Raw genomic sequence first — 13,388 nt, 5'->3', positions numbered from 1 at the left:
CTTCCGGCCTCCCCTTCTTTGAAAGGTGGACGCCCCAAAGGGGGTCTTTTGATTGGGATCTCACTCCAACTTTGCGCCAAATTCACTCTGGTACGGGCTTCCCCGCCTTTTGCTCTATCTGGACTGATCACAGAAGGGAAGTCCTCATTACTAATTACTAATGTTTATCTCCCCCCCGAAGGCTCAGCGCCTGATCTTGATTGGAGATGGGAATCATTTGAAAATCACCTACTGTCATGTCATACCAAATGCCCTAACTCGTACTCCTTAATTGGGGGAGACTTTAATGCTCGTATTGCCACAAATTGGGACCTACTAACCAAGTCCAAATGGTGGACTCCCCCATGTTTGGACAATTTTGACTTGGAACATGCCAGAATTAGAACTTCAAAGGACAACAGAGTAAACAAAGCAGGAGTGACCCTTTACCAAATGGCCATTCGCCTGAATCTAGTATTTTTGAACGGCACCTTCCCCCCCGATATACCGGGGGAGTTCACTCACCTGGGACTAACATCTAACAGTGTTATCGATTACTTCTTGATCTCCGCAAATCTGGCCGTTAATGTACTTTCCTTCCAAGTTGAAAACCAACATTTCAGTGATCACCTCCCAATAGTGACCACTTTGTCATTGTTCCGGTGCCAGAACGACAATAAACACTCAGTCCTTCTGGAAACCTCATCATCGATCAAAGTAAGAGGGATCAAATGGTCGGAGGCTGTGGCCCAAAAATACCAGGTTTTTTTCCATAGGGAAATCACTGCCTACTTACCTCAAATAACTACTGATTTACAAGATTCCAATTCGGTTTTGAAACTTTTTAACCTTCTTATAACAAACCTTACCACTTTTTTTACATCACCTCCTCAAAAGGCGAAAGTGGCGTATTGCAGTGCTGGGGCCCCTTGGTTTAACACCTCTTGCAAACAAGCAAGATCCCTTCTTCGTTCCATCTATAATGAATACAAAAACTCTAATGCCCAGGCTCTACCATCCTCCTATTTACAAGCCAAAAGAGCATACAAACAGACTTTAAAGCTGGCCAAACGCGAGTGGCATCAAAAGCGTTGGCGAGCCTTGATTGCGGCCTCGAGATCCCGCAGACCACAGGAATTTTGGGCTCTGATAAACAAAAGAGGAAGGAAGTACCCACTGACGATTATCCCTGCGCCCACATGGGAACAATTCTTGAGTAAATATTTCTCCTTGGCAGAGGAATCCAACTCACCCACGGAATTCCGAGCCGACCATCTACCTTTGTGGCCCTCCACCGACCCAGACCTGATAATGGACTTGATATTAGATCTGAAAACGGGCAAAGCCCCCGGGCCGGATCTAGTCCCTGCTGAGGCTATTGTTGCGCAACCGAGGTGGTGGGCTGAAATTCTGGCCAAAGTCTTTGATGCAATTAATTCTACGGGGCTTATCCCTAGGTCATGGAAGGAGGCCGTGATCGTGCCAGTCCATAAAAAGGGTCCCCCTGCTGACCCGGAGAACTATCGGAACATCAGCCTTTTGTCTATCATCGGGAAAATCTATGCAAAATTTTTGCTGTCTAAGCTGTCCCATTGGGCAAACGACTCAAATTTGATTGGCTATGAGCAAGCGGGCTTTAGGAACAATTATTCGACCTCTGACCATATGGTAATCATGTATCATCTTGCCAGAAAATATTCTGCCCCGAGTCGGGGACGCCTATGTGTCGCTTTTATAGACCTAAAGGCTGCCTTCGACAGTATCCCAAGAAACTGCCTATGGAAGAAATTAGAGAGATGGGGCATAGATAGAAGGCTGTTATGGCTTATAACCCAATTACACCATGGGTCGTCGGCTAGAGTGAGACTCACACCGGCGGGAAACCTATCCAACGAGGTCCCAATAAATAGAGGTGTGCGCCAAGGCTGCATTTTGGCCCCACTCCTCTTCAACTTGTTTATTAGCGATATGAAGCTCTTTCTGAATGAGTCTCAAGCCAACATTCATGCCCCCCGCCTAGCTGATTTTCGCTGCCCTCTGCTCCTATATGCCGATGATGCAGCGATCCTTTCCTACTCTAGAGTTGGTTTATGCAGAGCTCTAAAGATTTTTGCGGCTTATTGCAAACTTAACCATCTGACAATTAATCATGGGAAATCTAAAGTCCTGGTCTTTTCCAGGTCTCGGAAAACTTACAGCTGGAAGTTAGATGGAGTCCAATTAGAACAGGTTTTCAAATTTAAATACCTGGGAGTCTTTTTTCATTACAATCTAAGCTGGAAGCCACAGATACAGTATTTACTAAACAAAGGGAAAACAATACTTTATACTCTACTCCAATTTTTTGCGGCCGACGGAGCCTCTCACATCCCTTCTGCATTGAAGGTATACCACGCAAAAGTGGTCTCCACCCTCTGTTATGCTGCCCCGCTCTGGGCCCCAGAGTCCAATTTAACATCGCTGGGGACATTGCAGAATCAGTTTCTCCGTCGCCTTCTGAAACTCCCCATGTGTGTGAGCAACGCAGCCATACGTCTGGAGTTAAGGATTGCATCATTGGAGACTGTCATCTGGAAGCGAGTCTTTGGCTATTGGCTGTCCAGCTGGCATAGGCTTCCCGACCATTACCTTTTTCAGTGCCTCTGGCGGGACGTCTTTGTCAACCCGTGGGTAGGAAAAATCCATGCCAAACTTCTGAGCATCGGAATTTCCCCAGCGGACTCCTTAAAGATGAACTTACGCTCAGCCAAAAGCCTTATTGAGCAAAGATTAGCGGACATTGAAAATCAACACAACCTCGCCAGGGGTGGGGGTGTCTGCTCCCCCAGGTATCACGGAATAACCCCACCACTTGGCCTTCCATCATACATGTCATCTCTTTCATCAGTACCACACCGACTTGCATTTATTCGGGCAAGGTTCAATGTCCTTCCATCGAACCAGCTGAGCCACAGATTTTCCAAGGGTTTGGTGTCTCCGCTATGCGTGTGTGACGGGGAAACTGTTGAATCTCTTTCACATATAATGTTCAACTGTCCCCTACATAGCATAGCCAGGACTAAATTCCTGGGTCCTGCTTTACTGCGCTTGGTTGGCAGGCCTGTTGAGTCACACGCCGCACTGCTTTTGCAGGATACAGATCCTTCTGTAACTCTGCAGGTGGCAAGATTCCTGAATGCGGTTATCTCACACTCAAAAACCACCAGAAAACAACAACAACATCAAAACTAATCGGACTGTTATGATGAGAGTGCATGTCGGATTTCGTCTTCAGTTTTCCTTTTTCTGTGATCCGTCCCTTGGAGCTCTCCTGGCCCCAAGGTGTCATTTGGCTCTGCTCAATGACCCACCCTTGCATCGTGGTGTTCACCTTCTGTTGTCAGATATATCGGTTTTTATGTCTCTGTGTTTTTATGTTTGTACATATTTTATGGGCTAATAGCCGTAAATAAATTAAAGTAAAGTTTGGGGCACGTGTGTATGCACTCCTCCCTCCAGGGAGCATTCAATTAGCAAATTTCAGCCCAGGCAGGAGCAATCAGTGCAGTGGGATAGTACTACACCACCCTATTGACAGCACTGTTGCTTCCACTTAGCAGGATGGGGCAGGGCAGTAGCAAGGTCAGGGCTTGTATGAACAGATCAGCAGAGCCAATGTGGCACTCTGGGCTGCCACTCTGACCTGCTCCTGCACCATCCTGGCAAACAGTAGAGATCTCACTTTTGGAAGGGTGGCAGTGCAGCAGCACCCTGTCTGCAGCTGCTCCTGAGCATGTGGAATTTTGCAGCATGTAAGAGATGCAAGAGCAGTTCTGCTAGGGATGCAACATCTGTATTTGCTTCCCTTCTGATCATACTAGCTGCTTGGCATTGGAGCCACCCAGAGAAGCAGCCAAAACTACTGTCCTATTCCAGTGGAAGTGCTGTTTCTGCTTTGAGTGCCTGATGTTGCTCAGGGGGCGGTATGAATGTCTTTGCTGGAAAAAACTGCATTAGTAGTGCATATGCAGACATTTTCTCGCTTTCAGATGATAACTCTGAGAGCAAGCACCTTTTCGACTGTATTTTTCTGCTTGCCTCCAGCACTGCTTTTACTTTTCCAGTCATAAATTCCAGCTGCAAAAATGCAGCTGAAGTGGCTGCTTCCTGTTCTGAACAGTTCAATTGCTCATCAAACAGTGAAGAAATTAGTACATGAACTGATGGTGTTACTGTTAAAACCTGATTTGAAGCCATGGTTGGACTAGATTCAAACTCTTATCAACTTAGTTTTAATGGACTACTGGGATCAAACCCATAAACTTAGATTAAAGAAAGCATCTCTCCCAGGACAGCAATTGTTCCTGGCCTTAAAGTTTAAATTTTCACTTAATTATACAACTGAATAATAGTTTGAACCGAGGCACCTAGCCTGAGAAATGCCGGCCATCACACCCTTTTCTTGTGCCACAGCATCTCCGACCCTCGGGGAAGCATTTATTGAGGACTCCGAGACTGGTGGGAAAAACAATAAGCTGAAAAGTCAGCTTCTGCCAGCCCTGTTATATGGGCTGATGATCTAGAGATCCAGCCCATTTTTAACTTGCTGATTATAGTGGAGTATTGAGGTTGACATTAATATTAAAATGAAAGTGCAGCTTTGTAAACAAATGCATCAATGCAGTTTAAGCCCAAGAATATTTATTTTCAGTGTAAACTCTTATTTTGATCAGGCTCTATGTCTTTTAGGTAATGACTGTACCTGACTAAAGATGTTTCGAAAGCTAAGCAAAGTAGATGCCAGAACTGTTGCATTTTGCAGTAGTGAGGGACTTCATTATTTACAAGGAGGCACTGCTTTTAAAAAACCATTTTTAATTCATGAAATAAAATCATCAGGATCTAGTGCCAGAATGTGTTGATCCAAAATAATAATCGACGATACAGTCTTTCAACGATGTGTGGGTTTCCATCAGCCTACAAGTCAGCCAATCATCTTAAGGCAGATTCATGTAAATGTAACTTTATAGGAAATTAACAAATGTTTTAATATGTGAAATTGATTTTTAAAAAACTTGCCTAGCAGAAGCTAACTACTAATGGTAGAGTGGTACTTAGCAATATTTTGGTGTGATTTTTTTAAATAATACATAATAATATTTACCTAAGAATTCAAGCTGATACAATGATACAAATGCCAAAATAATTTTTGGCAAGTTTTTTATACTTGTACAAGGATATTTTTTGTTTACCCTGTCTTTACTTTTGTTTTTGAGTGAATTTTATGTGGTGTAATCATAATGTGTGGCATGTTTTTGTTTTGTCTTTCTTCTTCCTTTTAGGCACACCTATTCAGAATTCCTTAAAGGATTTGTGGTCTCTTCTTTCCTTTCTAAAGCTGAAGCCTTTTACAGATAGAGACTGGTGGCACAGAACAATCCAGCGTCCTGTCACTATGGGAGATCACGGAGGGCTTAAGTATAAAATATTTCTAGTTTTCTAATACATATTCTTGATAAGTACAATTTGCAAAGATCAGTGGATTATACATAAACTGAATGATGTGTGAAGAATACAGACTTCATTTAAAGTTCTTTTAGTAAAATACAGAAAATTTTCAGTTTTCACTGGGTATACAAGACTGAGCGACTGAGATATAAAATATATCTGATGTTAAAGCCTCACGTGTGCTTCTTTTGTCTTGCTAGGCGTTTACAATCCCTAATAAACAGCATTACACTTCGAAGAACTAAAACAAGCAAAGTTAAAGGGAAGCCAGTTTTGAAGCTCCCGGAACGCAAAGTATTCATTCAGCATATTACACTTACAGATGAAGAGAGCCAAATGTATCATTCTGTGAAAAACGAGAGCATTGCTGCTGTTAAGAGGTAAATAGTGCCAGCTGTTAAGTGGAAGAACAGAATTCCATTAGGTTGCATTCAGTAATTGTTGTAGTCTGATATTTTATCTTGCATGTCTTATAATGCAATACTAAATACGTCTACTCAGAAATAAGCCCTGTTGGATTCAGTAGGACTTAACTCCAAGGTAAGTGTATACAGTGGTACCTTGGTTTATGAACTTAATCCATTCTGGAAGTCCGTTCTTAAACCAAAGCATTCTTAAACCGAGGCGTGCTTTCCCATAGCAGTGGGGGACTCAATTTACAAATGGAACACACTCAACAGAAAGCAAAACATGTTCTTATTCCAAAGAAAAGTTCACAAACCAAAACACCTACTTTTGGGTTTGCAGCGTTCTTAATCTAAGTTGTTCATAAACTAAGCTGTTGTTAAACCAAGGTACCACTGTATAGGATTGCAGCTCTGTAGATTCCATTATAATAAAACTCCATGCAATGCAATATTAAGACTCCCAAATTTATATATTTATTTTTATAAATTTTATTTTCAGTTTTCATATACATATTAGACTTCCCTTTCCCCCCTTTCGTGGTTTCTTGTCTTACTTGAATTTTTTAACTGCATTTTTCACATTACTCCTTTTTTAAGCATTGATAATGCTTTTAACTGCTTGATTTAAGGTAACTCTACTAATGCATTTAATTGCATGCCATGATTTTTCCAATATTACACAAATGATCCCCACTCTTTTATTTATATATGTGTGTGCGTGCGTGCACACTATTAAGACTCCCAAGTTTTTGGATTATGTAGAAATTTAACTATTCTTCCTTCAGTGGCCAGTACATTAGCTGTTTTTGTTGCAGTTGGAATAGTACTAACAAACTAATCAGATTAGTACTCATCACTCGCAACATGGATTATTAAAAGGATGGTTGAGAAAACGGGAACATTTTCTGCATTGTCAGGCAGAATGCTGTTCTCAAAACAGGGCATGAGATTTTAACTAAGTGGCTCCTGATAATGCCATTGTTTTTCAGTCCATTATGGAGGGTTAAATGACATGGGAAGCAAAGTGGATACACATACATTTACACACCCCTTACACTGAGGTGCCTCATTTGATAGCCTGGATTGTAATCCTTGGTTAAGTTACTGTTTCCAACACTAATGGTATGGTAAATATGACCTAACAAATCCTGCAAAGTTCTCTAATTATGGCACAAGAGAGAATTGGGCCAGAATTCGGAGGATTTGTGGATCACAGCTCAAGTATTTAAACTGTGACACTTGATTTATTTAATGTCAAAATTATCCTGCAGGTATTTCAGTGATAGAAGTGTCCTGACCCACTATGCAGATGTTCTTGGTGTGTTGCTCAGGCTGAGACAGTTGTGTTGTCATCCATGGCTCTGTACAAGTGTGTCCTCATCCAGTGATACAGAAGGTAAGTATTCCTATGTTCTTTTAAAAACATAGGAGACCTTTAATCTCAGGTGCTTACACTTCTTGGTTTACGGCAGTTGCTGATGATCCAAATGGGTTGGGTAGTATCTCTCTGCACGTGACGAAGGCAGGAGAGCAAAGAACTCCACAGTAGAAAGTTGTGTGTCATCCTTGCTTCTATTAATGCGCACCTGCCAGTTGTTTAGTGTTCAGATCTGTGTACCGTATATACTTGAGTATAAGCTGACTTTTCTAGCACATTTTTTATGCTGAAAAAGCCCCCCTTGGCTTATACTCGAATGAGGGTCCTTTCGGGCTGTTCCTTCCTCCTCCTCTGCCTTTGCTGCTGTTGGCGGCCGCGGAATGAGCAGCCCAAAAGCAACCATTTCGGGCTGTTTGTTCTTCCTCGGCCACTGCCGCCACCAGCCTCTGCCTCTTGGCAGCACCCTAGGTAGGCAGGGGGACGGGAGGGGCTGGGGGGAGAGAGAAGCCCCCTCTGCCGTGTACGCATGCGCACACACGCACTCTGGCCCACCAGGAGGTTTGTGGTGTGGTGAGTCATACTCGAGTCAATAAGTTTTCCCAGTTTTTTGTGGTAAAATTAGGTGCCTCGGCTTATATTTGGGTCGGCTTATACTCGAGTATATATGGTAAGTGAATACTCAGGAGACCGGTATGGCTAGAGTACCAGCCAGTTGCCCTCCACGTGTTTTGGACTACAGCTTTCATCAGCTTCAGTCAGCATGGCTAGTTGTCAGGGATGATGGGAAATACAGTCTGATTTTCCCCAAGATGCATTTTGCTTGATAAGTGTTGGCTCAACATAGGACAACTTCATGTACTGCATGGTCTAATAGTTCTTCCTGCAATCTGTTCTTTGGGTCTCCTAGCCTCTCTTACTTTGACCATCGCTGAAGCGAGATGAGGGAGGCAGGGGCCTACACTTACCGTATTTTTCTGTGTATAAGATAATGCTTTTTGCTTCAAAAAATTAGGCAAAAATTGGGTATCGTCTTATACACGGATAGTGAATTCGGGGGGGGGGGCGTGCAATTAATGGCAGCAGCAAGCAGGAGATTGGCAGCAGCGATTGGTGGCTGTGGCGAGGTGTGTGATCGGCAGTGGCAAGCGATTGGCAGTGGAGGGCAGGCGGGTGAGTGATTGGCGAAAGTGACCCCCCCCCAAAAGCTAAACAACTTAATTTCGGGTTTAAAAAAATAGGGGGTGTCTTATACATGGAAAAAATACAGTATATTTTGGTCTGACAAGAAAAACAAACTACTTGTTGTCAAAAAGAAAATAAATATTTGCTAGAAAAAGTCAGTTTGTGACTTGTGGGCACTACACAGGACTTGAACTTGTGGTCTACATAGTGAATCTGCTGAGTAAGCTGTTGGAGAATTTTAGCTTCATGCTTGGTGAGAATAATTTTGTGTATGTAAAAAGATATTTCTGTAAATATCTTATCTGAGACAACTAGAATGTGAAATGTTCAAATGCATAGTCTCAAAACAGATACTTTGAAAATGACGTTTGTTATCTCATGGGGAAAAGATAATTCTTTTTAAATGCTAGTAAATATCACTGTAGTGGTAGCTCTTCCCCTTAAATACTGATAACTAATAAGCATTTGAGTATAGTGGATAAGTATATTGTTCCAATATGAATTGTGATATGGTATCTATTATCTAAAAGCAAACTTAGGGGTTGACAGAAGTGGAACCAAAATGTTGCTATTGTGAAATAAAAGGGGCACTGACATCCTTGGGGGATAATAAAAGTTCTAAAACATTCCAATCCTTTAGGGGCATCTTCCACGAAAAAGCCTAAATGCCACCAGTCCAGCCCAGTGAGGACTAACTATGGTCACCACCTACAGAATGTTGAGAATCAACTGGAAAATAAAAAGGGAAAATCAGGAGGCTGGGAGAGAGAGATGAAATAACCTGCTAGTTAGGGGAATGGCTATCTGGAACCTTCAATAAGAATAAATCCTACTAGAAGATGAAATACATGGCAACATTTTGTTGTAGATCCTGCTGAAATAGATGCACCTTTGTGGTTATCTTGCACTGTGATACTTTAACCCTGTAACATTGCTCTTTTTAATTTTTTGTGTATGTGTCTGGACAGCTAATAGTACCCCTGAAGAATTGCGTAAGAAATTAATAGAAAAAATGAAGTTCGTGCTCAGCTCTGGATCAGATGAAGAATGTGCCATTTGCTTAGAGTCCCTGAACTTTCCTGTGATAACACACTGTGCCCATGTGTTCTGTAAACCATGTATCTGTGAAGTCATCCAGAGAGAGAAGGTTAGTTATTACCTTTACGAAACTGCAGTGAAGGCAGTTTATATCAGTGGCCAGTAGGGCTACTGTTTTGATAAAACTGGTTAATACTCCTTGTATTTTATTTTAATTTATTGCCATCGAAACTAATCTACTGACTTTTCTACATTCTACTGCATGTATTCCTCTTGATTCTGACCTTTTGATTGTATTGACCTACACGGTTTTTTGGCTTTTTTTGCATGTGTTTATGATGGCTTTATATTAGACTGAATTGGTACATTGGACAACTTTAACTTGTTTAATTTCAAGGTTTTGCTCAACACCTTTTTGTCATAATTTCATTGCTGTTGCTTGTTTTTTGGTGAGAGGAGGGAAAATGCATACTACTACTAATGGTTAACAGGTCCTACGTGGCATTCTTAATTCTTTCATAGGGGTGTATTGCCACCCACATCATGTCAAACCAAATAGCAGATCAAAATTGGTAAATAGCACTCCTGTGCAAGACCTCGTTATTATTATTTTTTAAGAAACCCAAATGCACATTGCTTCCCATCTCCATTTTTTCTGTAGTGAGACGTAACTATGGGCTGGTAATATTTGCTGTTACGCACTTCTGGCAAATTATTTTGTTTTGAAAAGCTATGAATGCCCGGAGCAGGAAAAGGCAGTGGAGGTTGGGGACGAGTGATTGCAGAGAGGGACAAGAAACACACACAGCCCAGGTACATTCCATCAAGTTCCACCCATTGGGGTGGATGCAAGCAGTGGACAAGCAAAGAATATTCATGACTGAAGAAAAACGATGTGTGGAAACTAACGCGCTAAGCCGACACATAGACAGCCTGATCCGAATGACCCGTCTGCTGTATAAAGCCGCTGTCAAACCAACCTTCATCTAAATAGGACTCTAGCCCACAGCAATACAATTAATGGTGCCAGTAAGCCAAACTGTATCTAGGAAAAAAGGGAAGGGGACTCTGATGTCAATTGTACTGTACACAGTATGGCAGTATTGTTTAATTTGTTCATGGTAGAATGTTACCTCCAAAGAGACCTGATTAATTCTTCTTTTTTAATTTTTTTTATTCAAAATTAAAACAAAACATAATATTCAGAAACATATCATCCTTACTTTTCCCACATTTTTCCTCCCTCCCCCACCCTCCCACACAAAACCTACCCACCCCCACCCCCGACTTCCCTCAGTTCCATTCTTTGATTTCTCTAAGAATGCTGATTTCTGCATGTTACAAAGTTGTATAGATCCTCAAACTATTTAGCTGATTATTATCAATAAAAAGTTTGTGAATGTTTATTCAAAGCCAGCCAAGGAGTCCAGTTCGCTTTGTTGCGTCTTCAAATACTTTGTAAAGGGTTAGGGTTCTTTAATTCTTTGTAGTAGTCACTTTGTATATTGTTTTATGTGAAACCTTACCCTCTTCAAAAAAACCGCTGAACTACTAACCGAAGCATAATACAAAAGCTAGCCTTTAAACATGCAAATCACATTGGTGTATTTCTCAGAACTATAAACTTGTGTTGTCTTTTTCAGACAAACGCCAAATGTCCTCTTTGCAGGAAAGAGGTTGGATTAGAAAATTTAGTAGAATGTCCTTCAGAGGAACTGGATAGTGAAAAAAAGCCTGGCCAAGAATGGGTATCTAGTTCAAAGGTAAATGTCAGATTAGAACACTTCATTGTCTTTATTCTGTGGTATGCAAAATATGTTCTTAATTTGTTTTGCATTTTTGCACCAAAATATTACACTTTAGATATTTACCACACTGGCTAAATTTTGATACATGGATTGTGCTTAGTAACAGGAAAGGGCATGAGTTAGCCACTCTTTATGTTCAGTCTTCTTGGTCCTACTTCTTCCTTACTGATTTTTGGTGTCTTTTTCCTCTGTGCCCTCATTAAGGATTTAAGCAATTCATCTAGACTCTTGCAAGAACTCTGCTTTCTCCATATTATTTTCTATTACCTTGTCCTTGGCTTTAGCCATCTTCGCTGCTTTATGCCACTGAAAGCAGTGGGAGGTGAGGCCATAACTGGAAAGAATTGTTACCTATGGAAAATACCTGGCTTGCACATTTGTGAATTCCTGATATCTTCCTACATTTAATTCCTTTTATCAATGTGACTTAGGTTGCTACTACCTAAAAGTCACACATTACTTTCATGTATGTGTTAACAGTTCCTGTTGCTTTCCAAAATGGAGATTCTAGGTCTCCTAAGTAATGGCATTTTATATAGGAAATTAAGTTTTCTTTCCAATTCTTGTACCCTGTGATATTAGTTCCAGATTCACCAATTTTATTTCATCTCTGTGAGGCCAATTATTTTTGGTATGTGGTGGTAAGAAATGGGAGAAACAATTGGTCAGTCTAGCACACAGGACTCTGAGAACATGCATGCTTTCCTTTGTAACAATAAAACTAACCTCAGGAAAATGAAGAGATTCGTTGTTAGTGAAACTGAAAATAACTACTTTGTGTTTCAGGTCAATGCATTGATGCATGCCTTGATAAAACTAAGGAAGCAAAATCCTGCTGTTAAGAGTTTAATAGTTTCTCAGTTCACAAAGTTCCTGACTCTAATAGAGATTCCACTAAAGTAAGTAGAAATATGTGCTTGTTAAGTTTCTTCAGCATAAGACTGAAAAATGTAAATACTTACTATCTTATCTGCTGTGCTGCATGCCCCTCCCCCCCAAAAAAAACAACTTCTCATGAAAAAATCAAAACTTCATATCAAAGTAGGGGTTGTCATTTTAGGGGGGTGAAACTTAGTTTTTGTAAATTTCTTCAGTGAAGCATCTTAAAAAGATGTTTTTGGGTGTGAAGAAATCAAATCTGGTATTATTTTTATGGTTGGACAACATTTAGCTTGGTAAGTCTACATTTGATGAAGAAGCACATAAACTGCTTTTGGAAAACCAAAGAATTTTAATTTTACCTTCTGAAAGTGTCAGATAATAATTATAATTAATAATATAACTGCAAGTAACTGCAAGTTTCTATGCAGTTTTACACACATTTTACTTAGCAGCAAAATACTATCCAAAATATCTTTTGATAACCAAAGTCATGTTATAACTTTTTAGCACCCTTCATTTTGGGAATTTGGAAGTTGAAAAATTCAGCATGCCACAATATGAGGTCAGAACTCTCAAATTGACTAACTGTTGTACTTCTTCTGATTCAGGGAATCTGGGTTTGCTTTTGCTCGTTTGGATGGGTCTATGACACGGAAACAAAGAGTACAGGCAATTCAGCAATTCCAAAGTAATGCAGAAGGGTCCCCAACTATAATGCTGTTATCTCTAAAAGCTGGTGGTGTTGGTTTGAATCTCACAGCAGCTTCACAAGTATTTTTAATGGATCCAGTAAGTATAAACCAGTCAATCAGTGTGATATTTACTGGCTCTGCAACACATCCTAGAAATAAAAGAAGGAATGCGAAATTCATTTTTAGCAGCTAGATAATGGCAAAAGAAAGTGATAAGGGTGCTGCTAACTGCAGCAAAAAACACAGGTTTCCCCCCATCAGGTTAGCTGTGGTAGAAAACCTGTAATAAAGCTGCTGATTGCAAATGTGCATAAGTTAACTTGAAAAGCTAAGGGAGCGATCCTAATCTCTGGCTGGCAGAGGTGCGGTTTGATGCCTGTGCCTTTTCAGTAGTTGTGGAGCGGGGAGGAAAAAAGTCCCTTTGCTGTCCCAGCTCCAAAGTTGGTTCAGCAAAAAGGTTCAAATTGGGCCTCTTGTAACATGATGACAGCAGGTTTGCACAGCCTCTCCTCTCAGGGATTTTCTGCTGGTTACT

The 13,388-nt window shown here is 40.9% G+C and overlaps 1 protein-coding gene across 2 annotated transcripts in view; it reads left to right on the top strand.

Moving 5' to 3' along the window:
• HLTF (helicase like transcription factor) overlaps positions 1–13,388 on the top strand; it is a 33,087-nt gene that overhangs the window by 16,865 nt on the left and 2,834 nt on the right. For both annotated transcript variants that reach the window (XM_053390234.1, XM_053390233.1), the window contains exons 17-23: positions 5,301–5,436; positions 5,667–5,846; positions 7,145–7,269; positions 9,402–9,580; positions 11,115–11,234; positions 12,066–12,178; positions 12,770–12,950. In XM_053390234.1, coding sequence (XP_053246209.1) covers positions 5,301–5,436; positions 5,667–5,846; positions 7,145–7,269; positions 9,402–9,580; positions 11,115–11,234; positions 12,066–12,178; positions 12,770–12,950 — 1,034 coding nt within the window. The remainder of the gene's footprint in view (positions 1–5,300; positions 5,437–5,666; positions 5,847–7,144; positions 7,270–9,401; positions 9,581–11,114; positions 11,235–12,065; positions 12,179–12,769; positions 12,951–13,388) is intronic.

This window comes from Podarcis raffonei, chromosome 5 (assembly GCF_027172205.1).
Source record: "Podarcis raffonei isolate rPodRaf1 chromosome 5, rPodRaf1.pri, whole genome shotgun sequence".
Taxonomy (NCBI): Eukaryota; Metazoa; Chordata; class Lepidosauria; order Squamata; family Lacertidae; genus Podarcis; species Podarcis raffonei.
The sequence above is the reverse complement of the archived record's forward strand: the minus strand, read 5'-3'. Positions and strand labels throughout refer to the sequence as shown.